The sequence below is a fragment of the Anomalospiza imberbis genome, chromosome 8 (assembly GCF_031753505.1).
Source record: "Anomalospiza imberbis isolate Cuckoo-Finch-1a 21T00152 chromosome 8, ASM3175350v1, whole genome shotgun sequence".
Taxonomy (NCBI): Eukaryota; Metazoa; Chordata; class Aves; order Passeriformes; family Viduidae; genus Anomalospiza; species Anomalospiza imberbis.
In genome coordinates, this window is record NC_089688.1 from 18,527,617 (window position 1) to 18,555,598 (window position 27,982).

The 27,982-nt window shown below is 41.1% G+C and overlaps 2 protein-coding genes across 5 annotated transcripts; one reads left to right on the plus strand and one right to left on the minus strand.

Moving 5' to 3' along the window:
* The first annotated feature begins 20 nt into the window (after positions 1–20).
* Positions 21–15,807, plus strand: LOC137478068 (lysosomal acid lipase/cholesteryl ester hydrolase-like). Of its 3 annotated transcripts, XM_068197596.1 has the most exons (12): positions 21–865; positions 1,938–2,052; positions 2,841–2,922; positions 6,113–6,251; positions 7,530–7,644; positions 8,686–8,884; positions 9,506–9,615; positions 11,116–11,252; positions 11,841–11,981; positions 13,105–13,176; positions 14,046–14,114; positions 15,090–15,807. In XM_068197596.1, the coding sequence occupies exons 4-12, from the start codon at positions 6,120–6,122 to the stop codon at positions 15,321–15,323; spliced, it is 1,209 nt and encodes a 402-aa protein (XP_068053697.1). In that variant the 5' UTR covers positions 21–865; positions 1,938–2,052; positions 2,841–2,922; positions 6,113–6,119; the 3' UTR covers positions 15,324–15,807. The 3 variants fall into 3 exon arrangements, with proteins under 3 accessions (XP_068053697.1, XP_068053696.1, XP_068053698.1); XM_068197595.1 differs by lacking the exon at positions 1,938–2,052; XM_068197597.1 differs by lacking the exon at positions 1,938–2,052 and having other exon boundaries at positions 6,196–6,251.
* Positions 15,808–16,637: 830 nt separating this feature from the next.
* On the minus strand, positions 16,638–26,937 carry ANKRD22 (ankyrin repeat domain 22). Of its 2 annotated transcripts, XM_068197600.1 has the most exons (6): positions 26,598–26,937; positions 20,468–20,659; positions 19,670–19,777; positions 19,277–19,354; positions 18,490–18,588; positions 16,638–17,735 (listed from the first exon to the last, which is right to left on the minus strand). In XM_068197600.1, the coding sequence occupies exons 1-6, from the start codon at positions 26,616–26,618 to the stop codon at positions 17,658–17,660; spliced, it is 576 nt and encodes a 191-aa protein (XP_068053701.1). In that variant the 5' UTR covers positions 26,619–26,937; the 3' UTR covers positions 16,638–17,657. The 2 variants fall into 2 exon arrangements, with proteins under 2 accessions (XP_068053701.1, XP_068053700.1); XM_068197599.1 differs by lacking the exon at positions 26,598–26,937 and having other exon boundaries at positions 17,597–17,735; positions 20,468–20,840.
* Positions 26,938–27,982: the final 1,045 nt, after the last annotated feature.

The following is a 27,982-nucleotide window of genomic DNA, read 5'->3' on the forward strand; positions in this document are numbered from 1 at the left end:
TGTTTTTTTCTTCATGCACTTCATTTTCTGGCAGCTTTGTGGATCTGTAATATTTTTTCAATTGATACATTTTCAATTCTGCAATAATTATACTTTGCTAACAGAAGACAGGTTTTGCTTCCAGCCTACTCTCTTCTCTAGACTGTAACAGTAATGAAAGCACTTCCTTTTTCTGGATACATTCTTTGATTTCTAGATGTTTTCTATTCTTCAGATTATTGCTCAGTTTATTGGGCTGGCAGTTATTTAAAGGCATAGTGTAATCAAAATCTTATTCTACCAGTTGTGGTATTGTATAATTTTATTATTAAGCAAGATTATTAAACAAAAAAGTAAGTTAATACAAAAAAAAATAAAAACCACCTCACTCCTCAAAAGTAGATGTCTTGTCTTTGTTTGAAACAGGAATGCTCCCTGTTTTCATGAGGAAGAGCAAGGGACACAGGGTAGACAAACAGAAAACAGTAGCCAGTATCATGGTTCAAGCATGCACCTGGAAGCTGGGAAACTTGGCTTCAAGACCCACCCTGAGAAAGAAAAATCCTTGCTGAGTCAATCTTAATCTTCTAGGCAATGGCAGCACTTCCATGGGACCATTTATTTCCAAGTCACACCAGTGGAAACATCACACCTCCTGCTGTTTCACATGTAAGCTACTGGCTATGACAGAGCTGAGATGATACAACCTTTGTCAAGGTTGAGGAGCCTCTTTGGAGTTTAAACACTAAAATGAGAAGTACCCAAACATTGTTAGAAAGAATTCATTATCTTCATCCCATGTAAATTTAGAGCACTTTGGCCACTACTGGAAAGAGCTGCTTTCAAGACAGTGCTAAAGAATTATTCATCCTATTAATTTCCGGACGTAATTATGACTCTACCAATTTTGTTTCAAATAGGTAGTTACTGCACAAAACCACTCAGTTGAAGGGTTACCTCTGTGGTAATTAGGTTACAGCATTGTAGGTCACCATTCCTCCAAAACAAAGTTCCATTGGCTCCACTGTGAAAAGAAACACAGTGCATTTAGGGGTTTCCTTTCAGCCTGACACCCTCATTTTCCTTTTCAATGAAATGTTAATGTGGGCCAAGTCTGGGATGCTAGCCAGCACAGAGCAGCTGTTGCACTGGGACAGTTCACTGATGACACTGCAAGACCAAAGGAGCAGTGTCTCCTCTAAGTAATGGTTCATTAGCCAAACAAATTAACCATGGCTGTTACCACTTCTGCACCTTTCCCTTCCAAGAGAAACAACAGGCCTTTTTCATCTCCCGAGCCCACTGCTGAAGGCTGTCCTGTTTCCTTCTGTTTCACAAATGTAACTAGAGTTTGATCCAAACAAAACAGTTCCCTTCCAGACAAGGACATTCCCTCCATCAAATACAAATTCCTGGAGACAAATACCCTTCAGAGAGTCAATCTTTCAAGTAACTCACTGCTTGTAGGGAAAATGTATGAGGACATGAGACCTGCTTTATAAGTTTTAAATCCTTTCCATGCTATATGCAACAGCATCATACCTGAGAGTAGGTAGAGCATTCCATAAAGTCACCTAGAAAGGAGTTTGCAATTGTACAGCTGTCTTGCAACCTGGGACACCATAGAGGAGGCAGGGAGTTGAATTTTCTGGATAATCAGGAAAAGCTGGTTGAGCAAACAGCATTGGACACATCATGAGGACTGTTGATCCCACCTTGGGACATGAGAAGGGATTAGACATGTTGCAGAAGTCCTTCTGAGAGATCAGTTTATGGTTTGATGATAGTTATTGTCACTTACAGATATCAGAGAAGTCAAGTTATAATGCTTTTCTCTGAGAAATTATTGAACTACCTTTCCCACTATCCCAAACAATGTTCTTTACTTTGTATGTAAAGCAAAGCTGTTGCTGTGCCATCACCGACATCCTCTTGTTTCACTTCTTTCCTTCCCCCAGTAGTCAAAGGCATCATACTATGCAATGGTGTTCCCAAGAACACATCCCTCTTATCTGGTGCTCTTCTAAATGCTCATCAGTACATGATGAAACTCAAGTTCTCCTGAAGACACTTGTGGGTTAATTGGCTGAACAGGTTGATCCTCATGTAGGAGGATTCTTCTTAGTTTATAGCCCAGCTGCCCAAGGACATGGAACAAGTCCTTCTGCCCATGGTCATTGAGCCAATCTCAGTGAGGACTGAGCCCTCAGGCTGACTACAGCTAATTCAGCCGTTAAGCAAAGATCTCCAGATACTGTGTTTTCAGAGGTGATGAAAATGGCTTAGGATAAACAAGAACCCTTGTTTGTTCCCTCTCTGGGAAAAAGATTACATGTGTTCAAGCCTTCTTTGGCACTGGAGTGTGATTAATGCAGAATAAGGTGGGTTTCATGAGTTGTGCTGCTCACTGGAAAGCAGATTTAGGTCAGTCTGCAATGTTTAAGTTAACATAAACCAAATGAAAAGCAATAGCAGAGACAGTGTTCTTGAGACACTATGTTGAGAAAAGCTGGACACTTCTTCCTTTTCATCTTAAAAGATTACATTTGAAGCAGCCCCTCAGTTGGGCAACAGTACAGATCAAGGTCTGCCACAGCCTCAGTGAGCTGCAACACCCAGGTCCCAGCTAAACATACTAACCACTGATTTATAGGTAGTCTCTACACTCTCCTGCTCCATGGTGCGTTTTGGGGTGGTGAATTAAACCAGATCATCTTTTTCATCACAAAGATTTCCCCACTTCTGAAATACTGCCAAATCAGCACTCAAACACGCTCTGCAATACGTGTTGCCAGCTCATGACACTCACAGCTGCTCCCCTGAAGTGCTCATTTTGTTTTGACTTCCTTTTATCGGCGCAGGTTTCTGCCAGTGAATCAGTCTGCTGGTGGAGACAGACCAGTGACCGTGGCAGAAGACAGAAGCAAGGCAGTTAAAGCAGAGGTAAGTTACTTGTACATACATGCTCATGGTCTCTTCCTCTCTTTCCTGTCTCCATAAAGATGTGCTGCCTTGCTTTTGTGCAGTTGGTTGTAAAAGTAAGCAGTGTTTTTCCTCTCTCATCTGCAAGTCTATTGCTATGCACTGAAGTGCTTCTCTGCTTAAACCAGAAGACAAAGAAATTTGACCTGCACAAAAGGGAGAAAAAGAGAAACTATTTAATTTTTTTCCTACTTGTTTTCTTCCCTCTGAGAATAAGGGAATGAATGTGCAAGTATTGCAACAAGGTGTAATCTGGACCTCCTGTTCCTTCCGTATAATGCGAGTGTATGTTTTCTTAGTGAGTAAGGCAGCAAATTCTCATGCATATTTAGTCACAGTTGCTCTTCTGGTTGGTGTGCGTATGCCTTAGAGCTTCTATGAAGTAAATTCAGACTGCTTAAGGCACAAGGATAAATGGAAAAAAATCAGAATGGCTTGCATCTTAGCTTCACTAAATCTTCAAAGTACATAGAGGAACTTTCAAGGGCATTTCTCTCTCTGATATTTTTTCCATCTAAGCATATTCTTTTATGATAGTTTACCATGTTCTATAGTTACTTATGACTTCATCTCACTAGATGAAAACAGCTGTTCGCATCTCCTGTCTTTATTCCTAGAGATTAAGGGAGCAGTGACCTGCCAAGGTTGAGGCTACTTGAATATCTGGAAGTCTATAAGCCATGCCAGCTAAGCCAGATGATCAAAGAGTGCATTGAGGAAAGTTTACCTTAATAAGAGGATTAATTAAGCCTCTGCATTGCCTCAACTAATTTTGGTAGTGATGTGAAACAAGCTGAGATAATAGTAGAACTTTTTCTTGCCAAATTGAGATTCCCAGTGCAGGGAGATGCAGGTATGTTTTGCTCCCACTAGAACAGAGTGAAACAGCAGAAAGCAAAACAGAGTGTTGCACTGTTGGAGAATATAGTTGTGAGGCTTTCTGTTTTGACAAAAAATTAAGAAGTATTTGATATACAAAGGGAATTTAATGTGGTTTTATGCCAAATTTAAAATTCTGGGTGTTTCCAAATGCTGCCTCATTTCAATTGTTTGATGACTCATGAAGTTTGACTTCTTTAAATTCATTCAGTCAAATTTAAAGGTCAAATTGAAGATCACTAAAAGTCAAAACATATTTTCCTTGTTTACCTCTCTCTCATCCTACAAATTCTGTTCTTCTTCCCCATTATTTGATGGGTAATACTTCCTTATTTTCTCTTGATCTTGATATTGAACATTCCTGAGTACAAATAAACTTCACAGAGCATTATATCTTGTCATAACAGATGTCTTACGCTAGAAGCAGACTCAAGAAACATGTGGATACATGAGAACCTCTGTTCATCATTAAAAATTGCATTCTCCATGTCTAATGCCTGGTTCTCAAAAGACTTGTCTCCTGAGCCTGCTTAACTTTCTAACAAAAACTGTAAGACAGGAAGGTCTCCTACGAAATTCACTCACAAACCATGTATGGCTACTGTGAAGCTACATGGACTATGAAATGCTGACAATCACACTCTTGCTGGCTGCTCCTGAACATGACACCAGCTGCCTTTGCGTGCCTTCCCCCCAGCAAGGCTGAACCCTGTGGAGCTCCCTGTCCTCCCCTGGCAGTCCTCAGGAACTGCTGCGACCCCCATCACTGCACAGGCTTGCATCTCAGTGCTGGACTTGGCAGATATTTAACAATTACATCAGAAGTCAATTAAAGGATGGACAGGATGGTGGACACAAACACACCACGGTCATAGAAATGTCTCCTCTTCTTCTGAGGAAGCCCAGCCTCCCAGCCACTACTGGTGAGGCATTCTTACAAGATGCTGTGGTCACCGGAAGACTTACACTGCATTAAGTCCCACGGATTCTAAATATTTAGGTCTCCTGCCTGATCTTTATGGTTTTTATACACATGCAGAATGACTACTACTCTTCTCTTCGCAGGCATCATTCTCTCCTCACACATTAAAGCACAGCATAGAACAAAATTTTGAGGTATGATGTATGATGTGGCTTTTCCTAAATATGTAAGCGTAGTACTGAGCTTCATGAACCAATTGTTTTTGTGCAGTTCTTCAGAATGAAGAAGCAAAGAGCACTGAATTTGTGAGCTCTTGCTCTCCTCACAGTTTTAACCTATAATCCCACACTCAGTAACTATCTAGGTCACAGAATGTGTTCTTCTCTTTTCTAAGAGATGTTTGTGTCAAAATTATCTTATTGAAAAAAAAGTCTGGGAAGCTCAGAGAGAGCAGTGTACCTGCACTCACTGATCTGGGCTCTAGAAAATAAAGACTAAAACCTGGAAGCATACCTATTTTACATGGAGTTGGCATGAACTGGTACTAGATCGACTGCACTCTGTAATTTCTATTCAGAAATGCTAATCTGGAACCATCCATCATCCCGGGAAAGGGCAAGGTCTCAATTTCCCATAACCAATACAAGATTTGCACTATAGACAACCATTTCTAAGAGATAATGGACACAGGCCCTTGGCAGCACAAAGGCAGTCTCAGGATCTATTGCTCACTCCTCACGGCTGCTTGCCTGGTGGCCAAAAGGTAAAGCTGACTAGGAACTGATTCATGGGGATTTTGGGGAGCCACACATAGTCACCTTGTTTGCTCCATATTCTCAGAGCAACTGATTTTAAACAGAACTTGATTATGTTCTGGGGCACACCACCCTATGAGGGAAGCACAAACTGGCACTGAACGTGCAATCATGTTGTCCAACATCCATTAAATCTCTTCACAGAGTGCCTGAATTACTCCTGGCCCCTTCAAGAGCTTCATTATCAGGTCCCTCCTCCCAGCACACCACTGACAACACAAGAATAGCATTCAGTCCCAGTGGAAGAGAGGGCAAGCTTAAAGAGAGCCCATCCTGAACCTCTTTAACCTCATTCCTGAGGAGACAGGAAACAAACAGTGCTTTCTTCTCCCTTCACCTCTCCTGCTGGCAGAAGGGTGGAGACAGATAAAAGTCGACTAGCTGGGTGATGGTCATTTCAGGTGCTCACAGGTTCTTACTCTGGCAGCCCCTGGGGAACAGTTCTTAGGCAACCTTCAGAAGACTCTTGGGTCTTCCTGTGGAATTCCACACCACTTCCTAACACAAACACCCCTGCATGTGCTCTTCCACACAGCCCCGAGATGTGGTGCCTCCTCGTGCTGCTCTGCTGCCAAGGAATTGCCTTTTCAGCAGGATTCACAGCAGCCTCCGCTGCAGGTGTTGACACAAGCCGCTGCAAGAAGAGTCGCAACCCGGAATGTTTCATGAATGTTGTAAGTTGGGTCATCTTCTTTCCTTTTCTAAAGCTTCTCTTCCAGTTGCATAACTAACAGTCCTTGTCAGGAAAGCTAAGAGCCCCTTCTGCATCTCCTGTTTTCCCAGCCTGCTGTTTCCAAAACCACTGCCTTAGGGCCACTCCCACCATGAGGGCCAGCTCTGAATGTGCCAGGGACAGATGTGCCTCTTGCTCATTGCATGAGGACAGACATGTAGCACTGCAGTGGGGACTGCTGGCTGCTACCTTTGCTTCCAAGGCTAGGCAGCTCCCCAGAACCTCGTGAGGGGCACTGGAGATCCACACTACGTAATTTTGATCCCAGTGGCCAGACTCAGCCCTGGGCTGTGGGCAGAGCACAGACTACTGCTCCACTCCATATTAACTAAACAACAGACTTTGCTGTCTGCATTTAGGCTGAAGCCCAACAGATATATGATAAATGTGGAGCTGTGTCATGGCTCATGATAGCTGTTTGCAGTCAGCTTTCTCAACAGGTGTTGGTATTTCAGGCTACTGCATAACGGGAGGAATGCAAACCGGGCAAGAGAACAAGGAACTTTCCAGCACTAGCCTGGAAGAAACCTTGATTTTCCTATCCAGTCTGGGCTGCCACAGAGAAAAATTCCTTTGCAATGGAGGCAAAGGCTTAAGTGAAGCAAAAGCCTGCCCTTCCATAACAAACTGTTTGCTCAGAACAGTGGTAAGGGAGGTTGAACCCCTTCCTCAGATTCTCACAATGCAAACTAATCAAAGATGCCTTGCCATGAGTCACCAAAGATTTCCTCAGAGTATATGCAAAATTAGGTGTAGGTGGTCCCATTAGTTGCTTTGACTCCACCCTTGTTTGCTTTGCCTGTATGACTTGCCTAACCACACTTTGCCGAGAAGGGATTCATTACAGACCATCCCCACAGCAATTGGCATTGTCTTATACAGATATGGCTGCATATTTAATCTGTAGAAAGGTACAATCTGTGTAAGACTTGCATAACATGACAAATTACTTCTCAGAAGGGAGTTGGTCATTCAACACAGTTCTGCTTTGTCCCATAATAGGGGGATAAATGCCAGACAACCACCATCTAAACAGGTCTGAAGAGGACTTTGCTTCATCTTTTTACAAGACCTGTAATGTTTATTCTCAGGCATGGTCTCTGTGGCTGGGGCCTTGCTCTACCATCATAGCAAACCCACATCTGCAGCGCTCATCTTGGTTAGGCTCTAGAGCAGGACAACTGGCACATTTAACAAACTCTCCTTTGGCTTTCCACAGAGTGAAATTATCAGATATCATGGATACCCCAGCGAGGAATATGAAGTTACAACAGGGGATGGATACATTCTTGCTGTTTACAGAATTCCTGCTGGGAGGAATGACCAAAATACAGGTGTGACAGTTACAGAACACAACTGAGAGCCAACTCTTAGATGGATTCCCCATCCTTCCCCTTTTCCCCTGCAATGTCATGTTCTATACCTTTCCATTTCCATAAGATCACCTCGTCAGAAGTGTGACTTGAATCCTGAATCCGTCTGAAGTCCACACATTCAGTGTCTCTGTCCTTATTTCAGACTTTCCTAATAATTTTGTTACATCCAAGGGTTGGAGGTTTTTTTCCCTGAAATGGTCTGGCAGGTAGGCTGGTAAACAGGATTTGAGGAGGTTTTGCCTTAACAACTTAAATCATATACACATAAAAGAGTAGCCTGACAACAAAGCCCTTGAGGTTAGGCATATGAATAATTCCCAGGCTTCTGAAGGACAGAGATATTCTTAAGGAAGGAGGAAAAAAATCAGGTTGTCAGTGAAAAGCAAATGCATTTCATCAGTTTCATCACATTTTCTGAATTGAATAAAAAATTCTAGCTGGAATTTGTGGTACCCTGGGTACTGTTACTTTGATTATTAGTCCTTGTTAGTATTATAGAATGATTTATTTGGATGCCTTCCCCTAACTGCATATCCTTTGGAGATCATTTGGACTAGCCCGACTCTCAAAATAAGGCTAGCCAAGTTAGATCAGGGGCCTCTCAGCCCTGCTCAGTGGTTACTGAAGCGTGGATTTCCTTCTTTGGACTAATTTTTCTTTCTTTTCCATACACTGTTGTGCCTTCAGCAGTTTTCACCTTTGGGTAGATGGTTTCAGCATAGGGGCTGTAAGCTGGCTTTCCAGTGCAAGAGGAAGTAGGACAGGCATCCTCAGTAAATTCATTATTTGCCAGACCTGTAGTAAAATGCTTATGAAATGTCATTAAATGGTTCCTGCTTGCATAGAAAAAATCCTTCAGGTTTCTCAAACCAATATCTATGTATAGTTCTCCTGTGAGCTTCTAGAAGAAGGAAACCTCTCACAAACTGAACTCTGCACTCCAATATTAAATACACATTAATTGTTTTTACAATAAAAGTATATTTTAATATTTTTCAGGGCAAAGGCCTGCAGTGTTCCTGCAACATGCTTTTCTAGGAGATGCTACTCACTGGATTTCTAACCTGCCCAACAACAGCCTGGGCTTCGTGCTTGCAGATGCTGGCTATGATGTCTGGTTGGGAAACAGCAGAGGGAACACCTGGTCTTTAAAACACAAAACCCTTAAGCCCTGCCAGAAGGAGTTCTGGCAGTTCAGGTACTCAGTAGAGAGACAAAGACTCAACATAGAAACTCCAAGGGGACTAGATAGCTTCAGCCTGATGGCCTTTACCTAAACCAGCATCAGATCAGAACCTACACCAAGCCAGGAGAGTAAAAAACCAGACAAAGATGGATGCTCACTACTACCCAGAGTTGGGAGCATTGGCTGGGGAAGACATTTCAGAGACTGGGAAATGAAACAGGATGCTGAGGAAAAGGGAGACTGTACTCAAGAGGGAGAGGGAGAGCAAGAACCTCATCTGGAACTCGCTGAGCAGCCTTGTCTAGAAATCTGATCTCTCACAGTTGAATTCAGCCAAGGGGGAAATGGTTTGTAGCCCATGCAGGTGAAAGCACTGATTAAATTCGGTTCCCCAAGGGCTGCAGCTGTCAGGTGAAACTGGCACTCCATCCACACAGAGCCCAAGGCGTCAGGCAGCCAGGCTGCACAGCTGCACCCCTCTGCCCACCTCCCCAGCTCAAGCAAGGATGCAGACACAGTGTGCAACCTCCTCCTTCAATGGGTCCTGCTTGGTGCAATGAACAAAACTGACAGTCAGTAACTCACACTGGGATAGTCAAATTGTCTGCCAGCTTTTTGTGTTTCTCCCCACAGCTTCAATGAAATGGGTAAATATGATATTCCAGCAGAGCTGAACTTCATCATGAATAAAACTGGACAGAAGGATGTTTACTATATTGGTCACTCTGAAGGGTCAACTTCAGGTAATGTCAGGAGAATTATTGGCAAACATTTGTGTTCCTATTTGATCAGTAGTTGACTCTGCACAAATTCTGTTGTTTTTCTTGTTTGTAGAGTTAGAAAAACATTGAGATTTTTCTGTGTTGAGATTTGGAAAATATGAAAAAATTTTCTAAAATCAGCTTTGTTTACCCTTAAGAAGTGAATAAACTTAATAGAAGATGCAGTGATAGTTCAACTTTTCCAATAATTACAGACAACAGTAATTTACTGGGTACTTCTTGTACTGCTGTAGGGTATTTTTCTCATAAATGGGCATTTTTATGAAGTTCTTTTGTATTAAGACAGACAATTAGAATCATAGAATATCCTGAGCTGGAAGGGACAGAGGATCATTGAAGTCCAACTCCTGGCGCTGCCCAAGTCTGCCCCAACGTTCACACCATGTGCCTAAGAGCATTGTTCAAACGCTTCTCGAATTCTGGCAGAATTGGTGCTGTGACCACTGCCCTGGGGACCCTGTTGTTGTGAACAGGATGGAAAAACTAAAAAGATAAAACAGCCCCTATAATACATAATTTAAATTAATACCTTTCTTTAAATTAAATGCTCAAAGGCAAGGAAAAATAACCTTAAAATTACTAAGTCATGACATAATTTCAATCTTACCATTTAAATTGTAGTTCATGACTGGCTATAACTGGCCACATTGCTGTTTAAAAGCATAGTGTCAGAGACCAAAAATCAGGAAAGCAGAAACATTAATAGTTTATTTTCTCTTAGGTCCAGCCTTTGTCATTACTCATTTCATGGCCTACGAATGCAGCTAACTTTCTTTTTTCTTTAGTTGCAAGTTCTTGATGGTTATGGTTTATGTGTAAGATCCATGAATGGACATTGATTAGAAAGGAGTCACTGCCAGTTATTAGTGTAAACCACCCCCAAAAAAAGAGAAGGAATTGTGGAAAAATCATATATTGTCACAAATTCTAACCTTCTGTCTTTTTTTTGCCTCTCATAAGAGTATTTAAGGACCCTCACGGCAAAACAAACCAAGCATCTAGGCTTTCTTCATCTGCCTGTGATGCAAGCAATCAGTTGAAAATACTCAAAGCTCCCAGTATTCAGCTAATTATTCTGTAGTTTCATGAGAGTATAAACATGCATAGATCTTTAGAGACTTTAATTTGAAAAACTCTTTTTGTATGAGAATTTCATGAACTTTAGAGGGAGTTTATGATATCTTCAAAACCTAACCGACTTGTTGCCTATAAAAACAGTTCTGATAAAGACAATGCCCAGACATGCTTTAAACCTTAAAATGAACTTGCCTCCCAAATAAAATTAGTTTCAGGATTTCGCTTCAACACTTTCCTTTAGTAAAATATGCAGCACAAACACGAACAACAGACAGTGGGCTGTAAATCTACTATGATGTCTTGTTTGCTATCTGCTGTTCATGTATTTAATTTGTCTGTGGAGGATATCTTCATTAACTCAGGCTGTCTCTTCTGTGTTTGCAGGCTTCATAGCATTTTATACATACCCTGAGCTGGCTAAACGGGTGAAAGTGTTCTTTGCTCTGGGCCCAGTAACTGCATGCCCACATGCTACAAGCCCTCTGGTTAAGTTAACAAATCTTCCTGAACCACTGCTCAGGGTATGTAATTTTTTTCCTTCTAAGAGGTCCAATGCCTGACTAATCTTCACAGGGTTCCCTCAGCCTGAGGTCAAGTGTTCCCAAACAAGTGACATGCTGACACTGAGCTTGGGATGAACTGAGTGCTCTCGAAAAAACTGTTCCCAAACCATGTGGTGAAAATATTTAGGATATAGAGCTTGTAGCAGCAGCTCCCAATGAAGTAGGAGACTTGTGAAACTCTGTCCTATTTTAGGATTCCTGCTGTTTAACTAAAATTTTGCTGGTCTCATGCAGGAGGAGTTAAACCAGAACTGCAATAACAGGCATGACAATCTCTAGGACTTATTTAAAAATGAGTAGGCATTAGGGTCAGCACACTAGAAATGGAAGGATAGCTTGCTTGAGGATTGCTGATAGTAATATGAAGGAGGAACAATAAATGATGTGCTGTGGGGAAGAGGGTGTTTTAAGGGGTACTGTGAGGGTAAGCTGTTCCAGTATTCTTTGAATATTGTGTTATGAAGGCTGGGCTATTAGCAACAATTTTCTGCATTAAATTCTTCTGTAAGCAAGAAAAAAAGGTGTTGCACTTTTCCTTTCCCTCAGTTAGTGTTTGGCTGCAAAGGAGCTGCACACCAGATCGAGTTTCTGAAAGGACCCGTGACACAGCTCTGTACAAGCCTGGATAAGTTTTGTGCCCATGTTCTCTGTTACATAGCTGGAGGCAGTGTAAAAAATATCAATGCGGTAAGTATATGCAATAACACCTACTCAGAGCAAAACTAAAGGGATTTTGGCAGTTGCACTTGTGTACTATATCCTTGTCTAGTTACTGTCATGCGTGTAAACGTACACAAACCACAATGTAGTTCTCAGCAGACTGAGGGAACGCCAGGATGTGGTGTACTGTCAGCAGTGGCAGCATGGCTAGGGCTGCTGATGGGTGGGACCAACAGCTAGGCACAGAAAGAAAGAACTGACTTCAGACTGGAGCTGTACTGCACATGCCAGGATGTACCCCCTTTTGCGGCTAAGCCAAACAGATTTTTGTCACACATAGATGTTCTTTAAAAAGAGACAAAGAGTGATGGAGTCAGACTTCATGCCAATACAGCTGGCAGTTCCCTTCCTTAGCATATAGATACTGGAGTCCTCTGAACCCTGAAATAGCTAAAAGACAGAAGAAAAACCTCTTCTTCTTCCCATTTTTCAGACTATTTGCACCAAAAACTTGGTCCCAGAAGAACTACTGTAAGGGGCATTTTCCTGGTTTTGTTGACCTTAGAACTGGGCTCAACAGCCCAATCCACAAGGTGTAGAGCTACAGAAAGTCCTTCCACTGTGCTGAGGAGTGCAGCACACCTAGAGTGGGATTCACAAACACTTGTGCATCAGTCAGAGGGGACAGGAGAGACAGCAGAGTTTTCCCTCTGCTTGCCAATACTTGGATGCTGTGGCACCAATCCCCTTTACAGTGGCCAAAGTATGCAGAAGCTGGCCTGTATAATGTTTATTACTGCAGTGTCTGTAACAACTGGGCCCATTTTTTCATCTATAATCCTTTTTAAAAGCACATATGGGAAAGCAGTTAGACTCAAAGGTTCAAATCAAAATCAATTGCAGCTTTTGAGTTGCAGAGCTAAACCATGAAGGATATTTCCTGCCTCGCTTAAGTCACTAACGTGGTTCTCAGAGCAAGATAACATAGCTGAAGAAGAATCCAGGGAGATGGAACTGGGACATCTCTCTACCAGAACTATAAAAAATATTTTGTAAGCTGACTTCTTTAATAGGAACTCACTTTCTTCACAGTTTTATTCTGTCCCAGCACTGGATCCCAGTCTTTATAAAATTTCTGCTTTCTCTCCAGAGTCGAGTAGATACGTACGTAGGACATTCCCCAGCTGGAACATCGGCACACAACATTTTTCATTGGCGACAGGTATAATTGTGCACTGACATGTAAACAATCTCTTACTACTGCTTTTTATGCAAAAAGCATACAGGGAAATCCAGAGGCTTTGGATTTGGGAAACTGACCATCATACCTTTTCACCTACTGCCATGAGCACCTGCACATTGAATATGGTCTAGAATATAGATGTGCTCCTGAAGACAAAGATTCCCAACAGTCAGTCCCACAGGATACAACTAGGCAGGAAATGGACACAAACCATGAACAGCTAGTGACTCTATGGTCTGTTTTGCCAACCTCTAATGAAATCAAGTGGATGCAAAGCAAACACAGATACAGGAAGATAAAACAGCAAAGACAATGCACCAGGCAGATTTTTAGCACACACCCAGCTACTTAAATCCTGGAAGCAAAGATTTTCTAAACTAAGTTACACAAGTGAAATTATTTGTCATGTTTGTGCAAAAAATTAAATTACCAAAATAAACAAATAACTCCAGGTATTCACTCACCAGTCCTGCAAGGCATATTATGCAAGACTTTTAAAAGCCCTGGCACATTATAGACATTCAGGTTCTCTTTCCATGTGACAACTGGACCCAACTCTGCATTACAAACAGTGACCCCAACTATAGTTATCTAAGGTAGTAAAACAAAATTTTAAGTAAGAAAACATACTGAGAGTGGATCTGGACAGAAAGTTAGCAAGAGAAAAGGCAAGGATATCACTTACCCTGTGATCTATCCTCAGCACCCTGGAAGCCTGCAACCAGAGGAAGGTGTGGGAGTAACACAGTCCACTACTTGAGCCTTGACTTAATTCACAGGCAGGAATTACCTCCTGCACTCTACTCCTTCACCTCTCATATCTTTTAATTTTTCTGTTCTTTTAACAGCTAGCACATACAGACCGGTTTCAAGCTTATGACTATGGCTCTAAGGAAAACATGAAGAAATACAACCAGGTAAGGTAAAATGGATTCCCTCAGAACTTACCCTTGAGTCTTGGTGAAACTAGTAATAGAAAAATTCAAATTTTAGCACCTGTGAGTACTAACAAGGGGGAGAGATAATGTTTCAGCTGAATCACACACAAGTGTAAAAGTCTATTCACAAACAAGGCAGAGATAGACCCTTACAGACAATTAACAGAAGTTCATTTTGTTTCCCCTACTGATGCTGGGATGTGCTCAATGACATGTCAACTTACATGTCATTCAAAAATGAATGAGAACCACACCCAAGTCCTAGGACTGGGTGAGTACAGAGCTCTTCACTTGCCCAAAAATCCTCAAAGCCTGCCTTTTGTTTAAGAGAGGAAATGGATCTCACAGCTACAGTGATCTATCCAGTGGACTGGCAACCATTTCACTTTTAACCAGCACATTTGACTTGCACTATCCCGTGCTGTACCAAAATGCTGTTTTTCACAAGCAGAAAGGCTCCAGAGCTACAATCAGTCACTTCTATCTCGCACACCCAGAAATTTTCTAGGGTGAAATTATAAATGACCAAATTATTTCCTTTCTATTTCAGTTCCAAGCATGAAAACTAAGATCCAAAGTTGCACTCCGTGCACCCCAAAAAACTTACAGATTGCCTCACCCTGAATACACACAGGAAAAATCTCCACAGTTCTTGACTGATGAATACTGGCACTGGTCTTTCCATGCCCACACCTCTGAAGAGCATAAGCCAGGACCAAACTGCAAGACAACCCTTAGCCATGCTTTATAGAAAGAACAAGGATAGGATGGGTCATTCCATAGGCAGGGAATGGGATTAGGGCAATGAGCAATGAGAGGGTGGCCTTCATCCCTATGGTTTTACTGTGGGCAGTGCAGAAGCAAAAGACAAAGAGAGGTGCTTGCACAGAAACCTTTCTCTAAACACAACTTTGATACAGCAGCATTCACTCAGGTCTCCTCCCTGTCTTACAGACTGCTCCTCCTGAGTACAAGATAGAGGAGATAAAGATACCAACTGCTGTTTGGAGTGGTGGACAGGACACATTTGCAGACCCAACAGACATGGCAAGGCTACTTCCTCGGATTACTAATCTCATTTACCATGAGCATTTTCCTACATGGGGACATCTTGATTTCATCTGGGGCCTTGATGCAACTGAGAAAATGTATCTGAAAATCATTGAATTATTAAGAAAATATTTTTGAAACCATGAGCAGAGTGTTGATTATAAAAACCTCCAAAATTTCTATTTGGCAATAAGGGTGGTATGTGGGAAGAGGTAAACACACAGGCACACATAATGGATACTTCTATGGGTATTTATTAGTTCTTATTTATTTCTTGTTTTCCTCATAATTTGAGTTTTTCCATGGTGTTACTGTGACTGCTGTCTTCCCGAGAATCTGAGGTATATAAGAATTACAGCAGAAAACATTAATATATTTGAGTACATACTGCAAAGATCACTTTAAAAGTTTTAAGAATTTTAAAAGTTTTTATTTCTATGAGACTAATTTTCCTAAGCCTAAATTATGTTGTTTTCAGATAGGTCTTATTTACACAATTGAGGCATTCTCATTCCCAATTTTTTCTTCCTATGGAGACCCAAAAGTGTGATTTGGTATTTTTTCTGTTTAAATGAACAATTTTGTTTAAATTAAATTATTGATCCTCTTGACAGAGAACCTGTCTTTTTTGTTTTCCCGCCTCAAATTACGCTTAATGTCAACACAACCAAGAGATCTTCAAGCACAAGAAACTGAGCAGATAATAGGTGACTACAAAATATCAAGGAATCCAACCTCAAAAAAAATTCATTGAAGTATTCCTCTGCCCCCATGCCTACAAATCACCCAAATGTTTGTTCACACACCCTCAACCCCTCATAGTTTCAAAGACCATGGATGGCAGCTGTGGAATAAGGAGATGTAGACCCAGCAAGGTCCACTCCAGGCGGTACAGCTTCCACCCTATCAATTATTCTTCACACTGGCAATGAAAGCTGTTGCAAGCACTCTCAGCTATCAGCATTCACTTTTCCACAGCTCTGTGTCTGGGCCATTCTTCATTCAAGCAGTTCTTAAAGCATGGCAAAGCAGTTGGATGTTTTCCCCTTCTGGCCATCAGCCCTAAGAGATGGTGTCTTCATAGTCCATGCAAGTGCCTCTCCTCTTCTCACCTACAAGCTGATCTGGAGTGTCTGTCCCCAGACTGCACACAAAATGTTCATTATTACAGGCTCCAACAAGGAGCTTTATTTCATGGGGTGTTTCTGGCTGCAGCCTCAAGCTCATCTTGTCCAGGCAAGACCCTTTGTAGTTGGAGTTGACATCCAATACAATAGTGACACTGAAAAAAATATCTGTCTTTGCAACCCAGGAAAAGGACACTAGCTATTCCACACACCTACTGTAGCACCCATTAGCAATGCTGTACTGCACTTCTGACTGCTTACAGGAAAAGGCCAAAATTGTCAACAAAAATAAAGATCCATTAGACCAAGGAGGCACAACACAGCAGTGTATGAAAGAAGTTTCCCCTTTATTGCTGCATTATTAAATCACAAAGCACTGGACCACTTTAATACATTGCTTATTACTATAGGTTTTCTTCTGCCTTCACTTATGCAAGAAAAGACTCATGGATATATTATTATTATGATTGGTATTATCCCCTCCTGCATGCATCACTCTGTACATCATGCTATCCTGTCTAGTCCCATGGGAATGATACATCTGGTTTCCATCAACAGCATTTCATTTAGTGACTCCTTTTTTTCTTTAGTACACTGTTTATATTGGAAAGGTAGTCAAGAGACCTGTTTCTCTACTGAGCCAAACATATTTTCTGTACTCTTTCTTAATGCATTAAAGTGATCTGGGAATTGACTTGTTTTATGGTCTCCAGCAAGGCATTGAATCTCTTTTTGCCATTTCTTAGATGAAAACAAAAGAAGATAGTCCTATGCTATAAGATCCCTTGTAGCAACACAGTGAGAATTAAGGTGTGTGAAAACTGTAGAAAGGGCTCAGCTGAGAGATCTGTTTTCCTAGCCCCTCCCATTGTAGGAAGATAAATACTAAGAAGAAGGGTACCAGACCTTTTAAAACTGCTGTAGCATATTGTTTAGTTTCCCTATGGAACAAGTAGCACACACTCTAAAAGATATTTTATTTTTGCATTGGCTGCCAACCATGATATGCAATGTTTAGGCTTCCAGATACTTTATAGCTAGCTTTCAAAATCCACAGTCTGCAGAAGTCAAGTAATAAAACTGATGAAGCAGATGGAAAGGGCAATGTTTTGAACACTACTACACTATTGTAGTAATTCATGGCTTAGTAAAATAAAATGAACTTCATGGCCTTGGGGCACTGATGAATCTCACACAAAACTGTCCAGGTCTGCAGCAAGGAATGGGTGGATGTGGACTGAGTCTTTATCAAGTATCAGCCCTCATCCTCTGCAGGACTTCCGCTGTTGTGAAAGGTGCATTGTCAGATGAGGTAATTTTCTGCATGTTTGAGAATCCTTGATGGCTAAGAATCTTTTCTTATCATGCTTTCAATGTTGTGGAACTGTAATCTTCTTGCTATATCTAAGGGAGTCTCCCCATCCTGAAAGAAACACATGAAATACATTGCAATATGACAGATATGGGTCATGTACAAAGAGATTTCCTAACTTTGCCACCTCTGTAGGGTCCCCTGTCACTTCTGCTCTAAAATAAAGGTTTCAGGACATGCTGGGTCTAATACTCCTCTAGCTGAAGAAGGGAACAGAGACCTTCCCTACAGTAGGGAAAGCCTTTCCATTGTTTCCTGGGAGTAATATCCAAATATATGGAGCTCAGCTAAGATTTGATTTCAAGAGCAACATAGGTAATACACAGCTCACCTCAGCTCAGTAGTGCTGATACTGCCAGGTCAATATTGATTTGGGCAACACTTGAGCTGTTCTGGTAACAGAAGCAGCTTGACTTAGCCTCTCAGAAGAAGGGTGCCCAACAGCACAAAAACCACCTAGGAAGACTTTCATCTCTGCCCTGCAGTCTACATCTTAGGAACAACTGTAGAGTAGCTCTGAGGTAAGAAGAGGCAACATAAAGATAGCTAAGAGATGTGCTAAGCCAGGGGACATGCAGGCAGCGTTTACTGGTAGAAATCCAGCAGTGAAGGATTCATACTTTAAAGCTGCTCTAGTCAACAAAGGCAATGGATCAAAATTTTCATACCAACCAGGAAACAAATTGGCTGCCGGGAATCTGTGCACCCTTTTCTTTAAACTGCTGTGCACCAGCTAAGGCCTACAATGTACTTACTGGTTGACCACGATGATAAGCAAATACATTTATCAACTTCACCTTCTTACCTGATTCTTTACAGAAGTGTCTGCATGAGCTTCAAGCAGTAGAGGAATGACTGCCTGGTTTTTCATTTCACAAGCATAGTGAAGGGCTGTGCTGCCAGACTGAAGGGAAACAGAAGAAGATTAATTCTATTTATATGACTTCTTTAGTAGAGCTTGGGTAAGTAGGTTTGATACATTAGCAGGAAGCCAATAATTTCAGAGGATCACATGAGCTTGATCTCAGAAACTATATCTTAAACAATACTGTTTGCTTGCACTTCACTGTTTTAGAATTTCATTGCTGATAAAATTGGTGTTTCTCCTTTTCTACCTTAGAGAAGAGGAGCTCTTTACCTCACCCAAGTAGGCTAGTGGGTACATAATTTTGTATATGGCAGATCAGCATACTCTGAAGACCAAGAGAAGATACAGGGTCTTGCCCTGTAGCCCACAAACGTGTTCCAGTTTAAAATCTTATAAATGCTGATAAACTCAGATGCTTATATCACTAGAATCTTTATAGAATTGGGTATTTAATACATAAGTACCTGAGCCCAGCTTGCCTGGATTCTCTTATGAGTGCATTGATCAGAAAGGGAGGATTAGTTGATCAGTGGATAATTATTTCTGTATACACTATACATCTATTGCCTGAGTGTCAAGCAGAAACACTGAATTCTCCTGGTATATTAGGCAGTTCAGTCCCTGATACTCCTACCCCAGCTATGCTGCTAGAAGGTTCTGTAATCTGTTTTTAGTATTGTTTCCTGCATGTGAGCCACATTTGCATTTGTATAAACCCACTTACAGAGTCTGTAGCATTCACATCGACTCCGGCCCTAAGCAACATCTTGACCAGGTATTCATTCTGTTTTGTCTTTGAGACCTGTTTGGTGCAAGGGAAAGAGTAACACAGTAAAACAGTTAATCTGCACATAGTCTTAAGTATATTTGTGCTAAATACTGTAGGGTTTTTTCCGAAAGAGACATGGTCTCTGGAAATGTCAGACTGATGCAGTAATACAAATCTGTTCCTTCACCCGTTACAGCCACAGCAAAATCCTTGCTCCTTCTGTTGTGCACATTCCGTCTTGCTCTAAGAAAGCAGTCCATTTTCTCTAGAGGTTCCTGGCCTGAAACACTGCCATGAAAAATGGCAAGGGAAAGATACAGGGTCATTCTTGCTTCCATCCAGACTCACCATGAGAAGGTATCCAATGAGCATAACTGGCATGAGGATTATGATGAGCACATAGTCAAGGAAGGTGAACCGTTTTCTCACAGCATAATGGAGGCAAGTCCGGTCCTTCTAAACACAAAGCAGCTCTGATTAGCACCAGATTCAGTGAACTCACTCTGTTTAATATTGACTAGAGTAGATAATTTTAAATTCCACAAGCTTTCTCTTGGACTATCTAATAAGGAAATCTCCTGTGCTTTTCAAGCAGAAATAGACACATGCATCTTGCTTCCTTCAAGTTAAAGTACATTTAACACACAGAGGGTCATGGAAATTGGATTACACATGCAAGGAGGATGTGGGATCCAAAGGATTCCATGTGTATGTTGGCAAACTTGGACCTGGCTGCAGAAATTCAAAGGAGAGAGTGGGTATCTCATGTGGCTGTTGCTGCCACACAGCAAGGTGAATCAGAGGAGGAATCACCACAGCCCCCCTTCTTAAAGAGGTGCTGGCTACTGAAGCAAGGATATGTGAGACCTTAGGACATCTCTTCTGCAACATCAGAGAAAACAGGAAAGTAGTAATAACCACCACAGACTTCTATTGAGAGCAGAGTTTAAAAAAATCTTTGAATACTGAATATACCAAAGCAGCTAAAGGGCAGGTCTCCAAAGTTTTGTGCTACAGTGTCAAACTTGCTACAGGTTGTCAAAATGGAGCCTGATACATGGCCCTAAAATAAGCAGAGAAGCCAGTGTTCCCATTCCAAGAATCTGAAAGAACAGTCCCACAAAGGAAGAGTCAGTGGCCACTTACCTTATTTCTGAGGTTGACATCAGCATGTTTCCTAAGAAGATAGTTAACTATCCTGTTGTTTCCTTGTCTACATGCACAAATTAAGGGGGTGTCTCCAAGGAAGCTGTCCTGGACATTCAAACAGTTGCTGTTGCGCTCCAAAAGGAGATGAACTTTATTGAAATCGTTGTTATAAGCTGCCTGACAGATGGGCTGAAGTGAGAAGACAGCATTCATCAGCACGTGTTTCACTGACATCCACACTTCCCATTCTGGTTAACTACTCACACACCCTAGAACACTTGACAGAGGCTGTAGTTCTTGGTGCCTTCCAGAAGATGGTGGTAGGAGACACTTCTGCAGCTGCTACACAGCTCTCAGCCCCAAAGTCACAGCCTTTCCACAGTGGACTGGATTTTCTGTTCATTTTGGATGCTATTTCTATAATCCAGGAAATAAGTCCTGTTTATTTGCAGCCATTAGGGAAAAAAAAAAAAAAAAAAGCCCAAACCGGCTTCCATTCTCACAGGAGTTGGTCACTGTATTAAGCAGCAAGCAGGGACAAGCCCACGTGCCTGAGTTTACCTCAGGCTTTCCCTTTGGCTGAGCAGAATGAACCATTCCTGACTCATCCGTTCCCAGAAGAGAACTACATTTCAGGTGAAAGTTGAAAAACCAAGCCCCCACCAATGTTTCTTTTCTAAACCTTGAAATACCTAAAAAAAACCACATCCCAGGATGCCCACAGGTCAGATCCTGCTTGGCTTTTGAGAACTGCTGGCTGGTCAGCTTTTCGCTCAGAATTTCTACACATCCTTGACCTAAACTGCAATGCCTTCCCTCTCCAGTAGTAAAAAATCAGACTAAGGAGAAACTGAGAAGGGCAGGAGTACTGCAAGCTTCTAACAGCCTAAACCAGACAGAAACTAACATTTAGAAGTGGGGCAGACTGGTAGCATTTGAGCTCTCCAGTGAAAAACAGGATAAGTCTTTATTTTCTTTGATACTGAGGATTTTACCCAACATTTTCTAAAATAGAAATTTTCTTTAAATATTAGTTGTAGTTCTTCCTCTCCATTCTCCTTTTTTTCACTAAGTGCTCTACATGAAAAAGATCTAGTCCTGAAATCTGAGCTCCTTCCTCACTCCTCCAGATTGTTCCCTCCTCTCTGTCCTCCCCTCTACCCCCACACCTTCCTGCCTTAAAAATATTTACCTTATTTACACTTTTTCAGCCAAGCTTTGATCTACAACACAGGCTTATCTCCAGCATAATTACTGCTTGTTTTATGGACAGCTGTGTAAGAGAAGTGATTTATTTCCAAAGAAAGTATTTACATGCCTACCAGACTTTGCACCACTTCTAGTTTTGTTTCTATTATATCAGTCAAAAATCTACAAAGAACACATGCCATATTTTAAACTTGCACATCTGTCTGTATTTGTATAGAAGCCTATGCATACAATTTGGTATTTTGCATTTCACCAGAACAAGAACTGGTTTAATGATTTTGAAGAGAAAAGCCTATTTCAAACCCCTTTTGATGTAATTTGCACACAGGTGCCATCTAAAAGATCAGTTCTCTTTAGAACCTTGCTCTCTGTCATGTTGTTGTCTAGTACTGCATCTTCATGTCCAGGAAAATAGAAGATCCTGTGGAGTCTGTTTGCACCTCTGATTTCCCTACCACTCTTTTTTTTAGGTGTTGCTTTGCTTATTTAAAGATGCAGGAGATTTGCTCTTGGGTTGAACATCTGTTCAAATCCCAGTCATTTACCATATAAATTTGCTCCTTTCTAGGCTGGTTTTGCTCATTTAGCAGCTCAAGGATATATTCTGCTTTTCTTTCTGTACTGCCTCCAAGACTTTTACTTGCTAGGTGATTAAACCCAAGGCATTTCTGACTGATGCTTTCTTTGATCCATGGGATCTTTTTCTAAACCTTGCACTACTGCTGAACTCAGTTCTAGAGCCATGAACAATGATGGCACACAGACCACTCCCTGCGAGACCACATTATTTGGGGCTGAAGTCATGCACAGAGCCTAGCACACACAAGTCACACTTGCTCTTTCACCTACTGAAACCAGCTGTTCTCAGAAAACATCCAGAGAATGTAAGGAAACAGTTCTCATCCATTCCAGCAACTAATACCTGGGAAACTGATGTATTTAAAGTATGATGTAAAGTAAAGATGTATTTTCAATCCTTATTATTCCCCTGGAGTGGGGGTACTTTGTAGAAATTATACTGTCTGCATTAACATGTTCCATTCATATCTTAAAAAAAAAAAAAAAAAAAAAAAAAAACCAAAAAAAAAACCAACAACAACGAAGGAACACAAACTTTTTTCCCATTTGTATGGGATTTTTTTTGAGGCCCACTCTGCTGGTTTGTAGTCTTGAAAATACCTTTTATTCAAAGAATGGTGAAAAGTCTTACAGACCAAACTTGTAATATACCTCTCAAATTGGCTTTTCAATGGCTAGAAAAGCAAACATCATAGCAGAATATTTAAGTAAAGGAACAAACAGTATCAACAACTATAAATTTGTTATATTGAGATCACTAACAATAAGGATTCAGAAAAAAATGTGATAGGGAAGTATAAAGATAAGAAAAATTACAAATAGGTGGCAATCGGCCACTTGTCCAAGAAAGGCAAATGCTATATTAGGTAGTGTCTCGCACAGAAAGAGATGTTATAGAAGACACTTTCTTGGGACAGTGTGTAGAGTTCTTGTCATTTAGGTCCTACAATGAGATCAGACCATGGCAGGAGCATGAAGCATCTCTACAGCTGAGGAATATGAAGAGCCTGAAGAAAGGTTGATTTGCTTAGCTGAGCTAGGGACAGACAGCACTGTCCCTAGTGTTCCAAAATAAATTAAAGGGTCAGTGGTAAAGAAGACCAATTAATTTCAAGGAACATGGTAAAAAAGGTGATACCTCTGACCAAGAAATTTAGCATGAAAATTAGGAAGAGATTTGTATTCATAAGAAGAGTAAAGTAACCAAACAAGCTTCCAGTAGCAACAGATTGGACACAAAAACTGCCTGGCCCCAGGCTGGGGCTTGAGCATAAGCCAGGGTTTCTGTGGTTGTGAAGCCTCAGCCACAAATCTCTTTTCCACCTCTCACTATTTTTGGGTTGTCGCTCTGGAAACCCTATCTAAAGGAGGACTAACTCTGCTTAAGACTGTTTTAAACTATTCCCCAAAGTTTGCTCCTAATACAATAATAGAATTCCTTACAAGCAGATAGACAGCACCCATCTGGAGTATCAGCAGGGAGGCCAAGTAGGGAGGTAGAACAGTGTTAGGTACAAATGGTAGGTTCCATCCAAAACCCAAGAAAACATATTTCCTTTAAGTCTATAGAAAAGCCTGGAGGATAAGAGACTGGAAAAATCTCGCTCTGTTTTCTACAGTGTTAGAAGATTGCCTCAGTAGTGACACAGCCAGTTTCATATTTGTGTTATGGTTATTATTGTTGCTATGTTATTGTTATCCACTCATCACACACGAGAGAGAAATAAACCTATGGGATAATGCTCAGAGTACCTGAGCTTCACATGCCAGGGGCAAGCCATACCCAAAGGATCCAAAGTTCATGTCTTGGGCTCATGGTCAGCTGTGGCGAGGAGCAGGACAATGACAGCAGAAGTCTGATGGCAGTGGAGGACAGCCAGGAGAGCCCCTGCAACTTTCCTGGCTCCCAGAGATGCACTGGCAACTGGAGCATGGACATGTCTGTGGAGTCTCCTTTAGGGATGTGTGAGAAGAGAAGGGCTCCCACAAGTACAAATTCTGAAGAAAGCACCAATGGGAACTGAGTTCTCAGCTTCTGGGGACATTTGCAGTCCAAGACACAGAGTGGCTTCTCTTGCCCACACCACATCATTTATAAATCCCAGGGAACTCACTACAGACCTGGCCCAGCTCCATAAAGCAGCAGGGCAGACCCAGCACTGGCACAACAAACACTGCACCCCATACAGACACGGGCTCAGGTCTGAAGGGAGGGAGAGTGGGATCCACAATTCCAGCTCAGGCAAAGAGGACGAGAGGGCCTCTCGGAAAGATCTGGCAGCAAAGCCCTTCCCCTGCTCTCATTCAAACTTCTGCAGCACCACCCAGCATTCAGACAAGGTGCACAGGATGAACCTGACAGTGTGACTCTGCTCAAAATGTACGATGCAAGGGAGGGAAGAAAACAGAATCACAACCCCAAACACTCCTTTAACCCTCACCAGAGGTGCCTTTTCCCAGCCATAGCATCAGGGCTAATCATGAGCTACAGCACAGTCTGCCCAGCTGAAAAAAAAGCAGTGGGCAGACACTGGAGAATGGAAAGTAGAATTTGAAGATTAGATATGTCAATAAATCAGTGTTTAAAATCTCTCTTTCTATAATACTTTTTCTTCTGCAAGCCCTTCAGACCAGAGTTTAGTTGTTCAGTATATAAGGCTTCAGGAAAGGAGAGAAATACTCACAGGACATGCAAGGGTTTTCATGGCTGAGAACACTCAGTCCAAGATCATCAAATAAGTGGTGCAAGAAAGGCAATAACACTTGCACTATCAGGAAGGGCAGTTATAGAACCAATTTTTTTTAATTTTTTAAATCAATTGTGGAACATGATTGGTGCTAGGTCGTAGTAGTTTACCCAGATCTAGATGAACCACAACATCTGAACCTGTCTGATGTTTTCAGAGTTTCTTTCATCACACTCTGCTTAGCTTTGATGAGCTAGTGATAAACCTCCAGCTATTTAGCAAGTTCTACCACACAAGTAAAGGTTAAAGGCACAGTATGAAGGACAAAGCATTCAACCAATAGAGAGGAGGTGAAGGTAAAGCCTATCTTGCAACTTGGAGAGCAATTTCAGTTTATAATTGCTTCCTCCTTTAGAACTCCAGGGGATTGCCTAAATTGCATCAACTTTATGCAATTGTTTAGAAAAAAGGAAGACATTTTGTAATATCAAAATATTCTGAATTAATCCATAGCCTCTTCCTTTGCACTAAAATTATACCAAAAAGCATGCTCTGAACTTAGCAGGAAAGTCTAAATTATGTTTAGGATGCTGAGGAATACACTAATATCCAATACATGCTTCTCAGAAAAGGCAAGTTACAACTCTTTATTTTCAGTTTCCTAGCTTTCTATCCTGTATAAATGAACCATAGTTTACCCAGTATATGGTATCTCAAAATGTTTAAAGAAAGAAAATGAATTTATATGAAAATATTAACTAATAAGCATGAAAAAACATGGACAGCATTTGAACATTCTTTATACACCTGTGTAATTAAGCTAGACAACACTGATTTCCACTGCACTACTATCTCAGAGTAGTAGATCTGGAGAGAGGCAAGAAATCCTTTCAGAATAAGCTACAGTCTATTCAGCCAATCACCTTATGAATGCACAGATTCAAGTTTCTGGTAATACTGAAAGAGGAGAAGATGCCTGATTTCATTGAATAGCTTTTTGAAAATAAAAGGGTGGTTTTCAGCATGGAAATGTAGCCTTTAAAAGCACCAGCTATGTAATGCTACCTCCAGAAACACAAACACAACTGCAGCACACTCTTTTCACAGTCACAAAGGACCAAAACCCTCATTTGTTCCCACACATCCAAATGGGAAATTTATAACAGAATAGGTTTAAGTAGAATTTATGCTAAAGTACAGGAAAATGTTAAATGAACTGTAGTTTGGGGACAGACCCATAAAGATAAGATAAAAAATAATTACCTTCCTAAAACAATATGAGAGGAGCGGGAGGTTTTCTTAGGCATTAACTTTATTATCTGTATCAGTGTAAGCCACGGAGTTGTCTGCTTTTTGCAAAGATGTTTGGTGCTTGCACCATGTAGAGAATCGTTCTGATCTCAACACAGAACAGAAAGTGTTGAACACATTCTTAGTAAAGCCATGATAATTACGCCGGTTATTGCATTTTCTTTGCTTCTATAAACAATACTACTGACGGCTTGTAATAGACAAAGGAAAACATTTCCAAAGGGAAAACATTTCCAGATCTCTACAAGCCTGTGTATGGGAGGCTGCAAGGGGAACAAACCAAGTCCAGTGAATATCCATACCTTCAACAGCGTCAGTAACTGCAGAAAATGGTCACGTACCTCTGAATAGAGTATCCCCATGCCTATTCTTCACTCTGGAGTTCCTTCTTGTTCAACAGCCCAGCAAGTAACCCTCACTTGAAATGTGCTTGAGCTTGTTTGAATCTGGTTAATAGTTAACTTAAAAGTATCACTTTTTCTTAAGCTATGTTTCCGCTCAGTGCTTTCTACTTAGTAGCATGAAACAATTGTCTTCAGAAACCCAACCCAGGGAGGTAAACGTGAGAACAGCAGCTTATGGGAGACTGACAGAACAAGTTACAACACGGAAGCATTTTCTTTTGTCATTTTTGCAATAACATCCTCCAGTTACCTAAAAAGGAAAGTAGCAAAACAGGTCGAGGAGAGAAGGGAGAGAGAAGGGAAGAAATTTTCACAAGTAAAGAAATGGAGGACTGAAAAGAATAGAGAGCATTCCAAAAATAAAAACATATTCCAAACCTTTTGCAAGAATACTTCAAATGCTTGTCAGGAAAAGAGAAGCAACTAAATCCCACACCTTTAATAAAAACTCCCAGTATAATTAACCTCTCACTCTTTAATTAAATAGGCCGGCCGCTTTCATCACTTTTGCTCAGTCTTCTTCTTCTAGCCCAACCCAACCAATGAATATGATTCATGTTTTACCTAATAATTTTACATGCTAATTGGCAAGAGAATTATTGCTGATGACCCTGAGGATAAGATGCTGATGGCATTTCTGTACTACACTCAGTCTTTCCGAGCAAGGCATGTGTATTTCAAACTTCTGCATTCACCTCAAAAATCTTTTTCCTTTATAGTTTAAAACACGTTTCATGTATTTCAAGCAAAATTTTTAAAAAGTTTTAAAACATATGCATGTAAGCATGCATCTTCAATCCAAGCCCTCTGCCTTACATTTGAGAATTTCTATTTCCAAATAATTTTCATATTTATTCTCTGCGAGGTGGAGGACCATACCAGATTTCTTATTCTATCTCCAGCCTTCCCTAATTAAAGTAGTACAACATCACTGGCTGTAGTGTTCTTTTGCTGGCACCAGTTCTAACCCTTTCAGTGGCTGTTTATCAGAAGAAAGTTAGGCTGGCATGTAACAGACACAGACATAATACCTCCCTGTGACAGGCTCAGTGGGATCCTTACAACAAACTGATCTCCAAGAATGTGGTGAATATGACGTTGGACTAAGGACATGGAAGAGTGAGTAACACCTCAAAGCTGAAAAGGTCTTCCTCACCAGTATTTCATCAAGATCTTCTTCACATAAAGATCCTAAGATATTCACATCCTCCCACATCTATGGACCTGCTTGTTGGAATTTATAAACTACAACCTGTTGAAAGAAATATTGAATCACTAAGATGCTACATAAAGCACTTTAGTAGTTTAATTATTCTCTTCCT